This window comes from Ammospiza caudacuta, chromosome 7, assembly GCF_027887145.1.
Source record: "Ammospiza caudacuta isolate bAmmCau1 chromosome 7, bAmmCau1.pri, whole genome shotgun sequence".
Classification (NCBI taxonomy): Eukaryota; Metazoa; Chordata; class Aves; order Passeriformes; family Passerellidae; genus Ammospiza; species Ammospiza caudacuta.
In genome coordinates this window covers 287,047-295,363 of record NC_080599.1, presented here as the reverse complement: position 1 = coordinate 295,363, position 8,317 = coordinate 287,047, and the positions used below count along the sequence as shown (strand labels likewise).

General features: G+C 51.0%; 1 protein-coding gene across 1 annotated transcript; it reads left to right on the top strand.

Moving 5' to 3' along the window:
• Positions 1-2,879: 2,879 nt before the first annotated feature.
• Positions 2,880-3,812, top strand: LOC131560139 (olfactory receptor 14I1-like). Its single transcript, XM_058808807.1, has one exon. The coding sequence runs from the start codon at positions 2,880-2,882 to the stop codon at positions 3,810-3,812; it is 933 nt and encodes a 310-aa protein (XP_058664790.1).
• The last annotated feature ends 4,505 nt before the right edge of the window (positions 3,813-8,317 follow it).

Genomic DNA, 8,317 nt, shown 5'->3' with positions numbered 1-8,317 from the left:
TGAGAGGAACATGGAAAAGCTCTGGCTGATGTGGCCTTTCAGGGGGGACCTGACAGGTCTGGCAGATCTTGGAATGTCAAGGGCTGCCTCTCATCTGCCCATGAAACACTGGGGCTCCATGCTTTCCTTCCTATAGAAAGAACTGTCTCTCTTTTCAGACACCCATGGACAAAATTGGTACTCTCCCCTAAAAATTTCCTGTATGCAAGGGAAAGATACCCAGAAAAAAACCGGCCAGCTCTACCTGGCCTTGTCCTCTGGTGGCCACATCTCATCTGCCTCAGAAGTAGCAGGGCTGTGTGCCTTCCCTCCTGTGGAAAAAAAATGGCCTTCTTTTCCAGGGGCCATGGCAAAAATTGGAATTAGGCAGCTAAAATTCCATCTATCCCAGGAGTGCTGCAAGACAAAAGCTGCCAGAACAGACACGTTAGCCTGGCCTTGGCCTCTAATGATATTCTTAGATTATGAACAGAATATTTTCATCTGAAAACACCTTTGAGAGGGCCCAAAGATCTCCCAAGCTGGCGTTTGCAGGCCTCAAGAACATAACCCATGTAGACTGATGTCCCAGGGCTCAGTTGTGAAGTGACTGAGGACAAAACAGGAGTGACCTGGAAGGGGTGGAAGGGTGGATTCAGAAATGGCGAAGCTTTTTCTCCCTAGTGGGAAAGAGCCAGATAGAGAAATTATACCACAAATACAGAAGGGAAGGCCAAGACTGGACATGAGGAGATAGGAATTTCTGTCTCGGGGCAGGACTGTGGTGCCCCACATCCCCCAGAAGAAGTCTGGGTCAGCCACAGGCTTTCTTTGGGCAGGCAGAGGCAGGCAGGAGGCAGAGCTGTCAGCAAAGGAAGGAGTCAGCCAGGTGGGGCAGCCAGGGGATGCCGACAGCCTGCAGCGACAGAGGCGCAGGGCAGGGACACCATAGCACAGCCTGGGCTTCACAGGGCACAGGGATGGGCAGCAGCTGCAAGACAGCCCTGCCAGAGCCAACTTGGGCAGCACTTTGGCCATGGCTGCTGGGCCTGGGCCTGAGGCAGGAGCAGGAGACAAGTGACCCTTGCAGGCCTGGAACCTCATTGCCTCCTTGTCCCAGGTATCCTGCATGCTGCACAGCATTGCCCTAAACATACACTTTCTAAATTTAAAGTGTTGGAGAGTCTTTGTCCATCATTGTTGGATATCGGTACAAGATCAATATCCATGTATTTTTAATAAATCACATCACTGCCTCCAGTGTTCTGCTCTAACTGGAACCTGGGGACGCTTTCTCAGTCGTGTCCCTCAGTGGGACCCATTAAAACTTGATAAACTTTGCAGTGTAAATTTAACTTCAAGTTCTTGAAAAGTTTTTGAACACTCTCTCAGGGACTGAGTTTGATGTAAACAACACCAAATCCCCAAGAGGCTCATTAAAATCCTTTTGCTGTGTCTGTGCTGCTGAGCTTTAAAGGAACAACTCTTCGCAGGACCAGCTCCTCTCCCAGCCCAGCAGGGCTGAGGGCTCTGCCTGCAGGCACTGAGGGGACAGGAGCCAGGCAGAGACAGGCTGAAGCCAATCAGGACGGGGAAGACATTGAGCTGAGACTTCACTTGGGTAAATATCTTCACAGCCCTGTGCATGGTGAGTCTGTGGGTGCAGGGAAATGTCCCCTTTGCTCCTGGAGGGATCTCCTGAAGCCAGAACACCCCACAGCCTGAGGGATGTGTCAGGAGGACTCTCCCAATTTCTCTGTGGCACAGGAGGAAGAGGAAATGCTGCAGAGCAGGGCTGCCCTGGGCACCGTCAGAGGGACAGGGCAGGATGGCTCCTGCTGTCAGGGACAGCTGCAGGGGCTGAAGCTGGGGCTGCAGCCAGGGCTGCCCAGGGCTGTCCTGCAGAGCAGCTCCTGCAGCCCTCAGGGCTCTTGGCCAGCCCAGGGCATGTGCCACCTGCCAGGGGCAGCTCTCAGCCTGCCTGGCAGCTCCCCATGGACGCTGCAGGGGAGAAGTCTGAGGTGGAAGGAGCCACCTCCATCAGGGCAGATTCCTCCTGCTGTGGAGATAGTGCTGCATTGCCAGGGCTGCTCTCAGCTTTCTCCTAAAGGGAAGGGAAAGGGGCTGCCAGCTTTGGCTGTGTCACTGAGACTCCTGCACTGTCACCCTGGGCATCAGCAGATGTGCCTCAGCTCTCCCTCAGAAAGTGCCTCCTCAGCCTCCTGTCCCTACAGACAGCAGCAGCAGCACCTTGGCTTGCAGCATCTCTGTTTGTCTGGCCTGCACTTAAGGCCCTGCTTCCAGGGAGATGCCCTGGGCAGTGCCCAGTGCTGGGAGGGATCTGCAGGGCAGAGCTGAGCCCCCAGGGCTGGGCTGGGCTCTGGCAGCACTAGCAGGGACAAGGCTTGGATAGAGAGAAATAGCTCCCAGTAGGCACAACTCGAGGCAGCAGAGAGCCAGGCCAACCCTTGGTATCCATTCCTGTCCAGTTTCACAGGGATAGACAGTAGGATTTGGAGAAAATTAGTTTTAAACTGGAGTGTTCAAAAAGTCCACTTTATTTTTCAAGACATTTTTAAGTGCAGGAACCCTCAAACAGACGAGGTGTAATGAACAAAGGACTCATGTGTGGCACTAGCACTGACTGCACTGGGGCACAGGGAACCCTGTTTTCCCTCTGTCTTCACCGTGTTTGGCCTGAGACTAGTGATAAAGATGAGACAGGTACTCAGCACCACAAACTCAAAATCAAAAAAAGTTAAGCCAAATTGCCTCACAGGAAGAGAACTGATTTTGCAGAGATTCCAAAAAAAAAAAAAAATCATAAAATTGACTCAAAAAACTTGATTGAACTTTGTCAATGTCTTCTTCCAACAGTCCATCATGCCAAGACTGAAGCAATGTCCAACAGCAGCTCCATCAGCCACTTCCTCCTGCTGGCATTGGCAGACACGTGGCAGCTGCAGATCCTGCACTTCTGCCTCTTGCTGGGCATCTCCCTGGCTGCCCTCCTGGGCAACGGCCTCATCATCAGCGCCATAGCCTGCGGCCACCACCTGCACACGCCCATGTTCTTCTTCCTGCTCAACCTGGCCCTCAGCGACCTGGGCTCCATCTGCACCACTGTCCCCAAAGCCATGCACAATTCCCTCTGGAACACCAGGACCATCTCCTACTCAGGATGTGCTGCACAGGTTTTTTTCTTTTCTTTTCTTATGTCAGCAGAGTTTTCTCTCCTGATCGTCATGTGCTATGACCGCTACGTGTCCATCTGCAAACCCCTGCACTACGGGACCCTCCTGGGCAGCAGAGCTTGTGCCCACATGGCAGCAGCTGCCTGGGCCAGTGGCTTTCTCAATGCTCTGTTGAACACACGCAATACATTTTCCCTGCCTCTGTGCAAGGGCAATGCCCTGGGCCAGTTCTTCTGTGAAATCCCACAGATCCTCAAGCTCTCCTGCTCACACTCCACCTTCAGAAAAATTTGGATTTCATTGCTTGGTGTCTGTTTAGCTTTTGGTTGTTTTGTGTTCATTCTTTTCTCCTATGTGCAGATCTTCAGGGCCGTGCTGAGGATCCCATCTGAGCAGGGACGGCACAAAGCTTTTTCCACCTGCCTCCCTCACCTGGCCGTGGTCTCCCTGTTTGTCAGCACTGGCATATTTGCCTACCTGAAGCCCTCCTCCATGTCCTCCCCATCTCTGGATCTGACCCTGTCAGTTCTGTACTCAGTGGTGACTCCAGCCCTGAACCCCCTCATCTACAGCCTGAGGAACCAGGAGCTCAAGGCTGCAGTGTGGAGACTGGTGACTGGAGGATATCAGAAAAATTAAACTTCTGGCCAATTTCTGCAAATCACTTGTAATCAAAGTCATCTTTGATTGTTTTTGTTGCGTATGGTGGTTGTTGATGTTTTTCATTATTTTAATTTTTTTTTTTAAGATTGTCCAAAAGAAATGCTATTGGTTTTGCCTTTTCTTATTTTGTTTCTCTCCACCTTCCCTGTAGCCACAGAGTGTGTCAATGAGGTGCTGTGTTCTCAGTGGCTTTAAAAAAACTAAAGGATCTCCAAATAAAGTTTTCTGCAGAGATGCCCCTTTTGTTGCCTTCTCTGGAGCTGCAGCAGCAATGTCTGTGTGCAGAGCTGGGGGCGGATCAGTGCTGACCCAGCAGCTGTGCCCAGCAGCAGCAGCAGCACTTGGTGTTGCCAGTGCTGCTGCCGTGGCCCTGGTGTTGCTGTAGGGCCTAAGTGCTCTCGCGGCTGGGCACAGCCCTGGGGGTGGCAGTGCCAAGGCTGCAGCAGGGACAGGCCATGGGCACTGTTGGGGCAGCACTGACGCCTCAGCCCAGGGCCTGGGGGCTCCAGGCTCCTTGCCCAGGCTCTCTCAAGAACATGCCCAGGCCAATGCTCAGCACAGAAAAGCCCCGTGAGCAGCCCCAGGCTGGTCATGGGCAGGCTGGGGGCAAACAGCATGGATGGGACTCTGCAAGCGCCCTGGGGGAGATGGGAAGGAGCAGCAGAGCAGGGGCTGATCCATCCCCAGTGCACTGGACAGCCCAGGGCAGCGTCCCAGACCATCCTCATGGAGCTGCCGACAACATCCCCCTCTGCAGCCCTGGCCTCTTCCCCAGCTCACACAGGTGGCCCATCCTTGCAGGCACAGACACGGCAGCACTGGCTCAGCAGCCCCTGTTTGCATTGCACAGAGCAGGGGGTGCACACCCATGCTGTTGCTGTGGGGACATGAACCTGAGGGAGCACAAATGCCATCAGCCCATGGGGCCAGCAAGAGCTGGGGGACACCAGAGAAACTACTCAGGTTTATTGGGACAAACCTTTGAGATCATCAAGTCCAACCACCTTGTCTGCCCTGAGCCTTCTCCAGATTATTTAACCTCAGCTCCCTCATATCCTTTTAACCACACTTCTCTTCCAAACCCCTCACCAGCCTTGTTGACCTTCTCTGGACACTCTCCAGCCCCTCCATGGCTTCCCTTAATTGTGAGCCCAGAACTGGACACAGAACTCGAGGTTTGGCCTCACCACTGCTGAGTGCAGGGGAAGAATCCCTGCTCTGCTCCTGCTGGCCACACCATTCCTGATCCAGGCCAGGAGCCACTGGCCTTCTTGGCCACCTGGGCACACTGCTGGCTCATGTCCGGCCCGCTGTCCATCAGTGCCTGCAGGTCCCTTTCTTCCTGGCTGCCATCCAGCCATTCTGTCCCCTGCCTGTAGAGCTGCAGGGGTTGTTATGGCCAAAGTGCAGGACCCAGCACTTGGACTTGTTAAACCTCACCTGGTTGGGATTGGGCCTTGGGTCCAGCCTGTCCAGGGCCCTCTGCAGAGCCCTCCTACCCTCCAGCAGATCCACACTCACACCCAGCTTGGTGTCATCTGCAAATTTGCTGATGCTGGACTCAATCCCCTCATGCAGATCATGAGTGCAGAACATGAAATCCACGCTGGCTGGCTCTGATCCCTCGGTCATTTTGTGGGTGCCCTGGGATGGCACTCAGGGTGATCTGTTCCATAACCTTGCCAGGCACCCAGGTCAGGCTGACAGGCCTGGAGTTCCCCAGATCCTCCTTCCAGCCCTTCTTGGGGATGGGCTCACACTGGCATCTCCAGTCCACTGGGACCTCCCTGCTGAGCCAGCACTGATGGTAAATGATGGAGAGCAGCTTGGGGGGCTCATCCACAGCTCCCTCATCCCCCTGGGATGGATCTCATCTGCTCCTAGAGACACCTGTGAGCATCTGAGTGGCTCAGCAGGTCCCCAGCTTCTTCCTCCTGGATTACAGTGGGCTGTTCTGCTCCCTGTGCCCATCTACAGCTCAGGAGAACACTTGTCCTGAGGACAAGTTTAGTTAATGTTGAAAAATGAGGCAAAGGAGGGGTTAAGTACATCAGCCTTTCCCTCATATTTGGTAACCATAATAATAAATGGTGATTGTCCTTGTACCTCCTTTTGACATTAATATATTTATAGAAACATTTTTATTATCCTTCACAGAAGTGGCCTGGTTAAACCTTAAGCTTTCACCTCTCTGATTTTCTTTCTGCATGACCTAATGCCCAGGTTTAGAGCAAATTTGGGGAAGAATCCCCCAAAGGAGCTCCGGTGGGAAAAGAAGATCCAATCGGCCCCTCCCGCCCAATTGGTCCGGGAGGAAAAAATACCTCCTTGGAGAAAGGTGGAAAAAAACTGTTCATTAAACAATAAGACCAAAACAGTATCAAAACAATGAGACCCCTTGCCACTCTAAAAGAGATGACAAACTGAGAAAAACCTGGGTTCAAGCAGCAGTTCACTCAGTCTCTGATCGGTCCCTCCAGTGCTGGAACTGTCGCAGGCCAGGCCCGGCCCAGTGGGCCTCAGCTGCCGCTGCCGGTGCTCTCCTGGGTGTTCAGTCCAGAGCAGTTTCAAGAGGTCCAAAGAAAAAGGAAAAAAAGTCCAGGGAACTTCTTTGCCTCAGCTAGCTAACACTAACTTAAAAGCAAAAGAAGAAGCTCTGTCCTGCTGTCTGTCCGCAGACAACACAGTCAGGAGCAGGAATGTGGAGGAGTGAGTGCAGTGTCTGAAAACAAACTACGCGCTTCTTCTTTCCCCCCCTTCACTCTCTGTAACACTCTTAAAGGTACAAAACTTATTATTATTCAACATAAACAGAATGAGACGACTGGGGATAAAAGCATCATATAGTCAACCCAGGACACCCAACAACATCCTTAAACATTTCCTGAGCTATCTGCCTCTCTGTCCAAAGGTGATGCACCTTCTTTTTTGCCCCTAGTTCCTGCAAAAGGCCCATCACATACAGATTGTCACCTGTTAGCTAAAGTACGCCTCAGAGGAGGAAAATACAAGAGCCTATAAATTAAAAGAGAGAAAGCAAGCTAGTAAAGTAAAAGATGAAGAAGAGGCTGGGAAGGCTAACAAAATCAGGGACCACCCTTGACCACTTACTTCCTCCTACCCTTGCAGTACCTCAAATCCTTCCTCCAGTTCCTCTTTCTGTGGACCCAATTCCTCCTCCTCTCCCAGCTGTCATTCCTTTACCACCTCCTAACCCGGTTATAGCTCCACCACCTTCCCCTCCACCCTCTCCTTACTCTCTTTACCCTTAACTACCATCCCCTTACCTCTGCCATCTCATGAACCACTTATTCACCAGTGAGTTTCTGCTCTTCCTTCCCCACCACAAATGAGAAGCCAAAGAACATCTCAGAATCTCATGCCCAAGAGTGAAGTTACCCAGTCAGCTTCCACAGCTGATGTTTTACCACTCGCAACAAAGTAGCTAAAGTGGAAAAATTGCTCCCCCTCAGAAAAGTTCCCATGGGTGGGGTGGCCTGTGAGATTGGATTTGTAAAGGCTCCTTTGACTGTGTCTGAAGTTAGAAACTTTAGGAAAGAATTGTGAAATTTAGTGGAAGACCCAGTAGGAATAGCAAATCAAATTGATCGATTTTTAGGCCCTAATATTTATACATGGGGAGAATTGTACTCTATCTTTAACATCCTATTTTCCCCAGAAGAGACTTGATTAATAAGAACTGCAGGAATGAAAATTTGGGAGCGAGAAAACCAGCCCGGGCCCCAGGTGACCAAAATATGCCTTCAGTGGAGCCTGACTGGGACCCTAATCAAGAAGAGGGGACAAGGAATATGAGAGATCACATGTCCCTGATGACCAGAGGGATAAAAGAATCCGTCCCTAGAGGGAGTAATACCAGGTTAGCGTTTGACAGCAACCAGGAAAAAGACAAGACCCCAGCAACATGGCTTAATAGGCTAAAGCAAAACTTCCAGATTTACTCTAATGTTGACCTAGATAGCCCCGAAGGTCAAGTCTTTCTCAACACACAATTTGTAACTAAATCCTGGCCGGATATCACATGAAAGTTAGAAAGAATAGAGGACTGGCAGGAAAAAAAGCTTAATGAACTGCTGAGAGAAGCCATAAGAGTATATCTGAGAACAAAAGAAAAAAGACAAAAACAAAAGCTAACATTATGGTAGCCATAGCCAGAGAAAGTGTAGGAGCCAACAAGGATGAGCCAGTAGAACCACTTAGAAGAGACAAAGGTTTTATTGGACCAAAAGGGGCTAAGGCTCTCCCCAGTGACAAATATTGTTATTACTGTGGAGAGAAAGGACACCTAAAGAGAAATTGTAAGAATCTCCAATTAGATGAAGCCATACCTGGGAGCAAGAAACTCTAGAGAACATCTTAAGAAGAGACGAGAAGTATGCGGAATAGGGGTGTCAAGGGTTCTATGCTCTGGGGAATTTAATGAATCATCTAGAAGAGCCCTTTGTAAATTTCGAGATTGG

Excerpts from the sequence above, each read along its gene's own strand:
- LOC131560139 (XM_058808807.1), top strand. The coding sequence starts at position 2,880 with ATGTCCAACAGCAGCTCCATCAGCCACTTCCTCCTGCTGGCATTGGCA.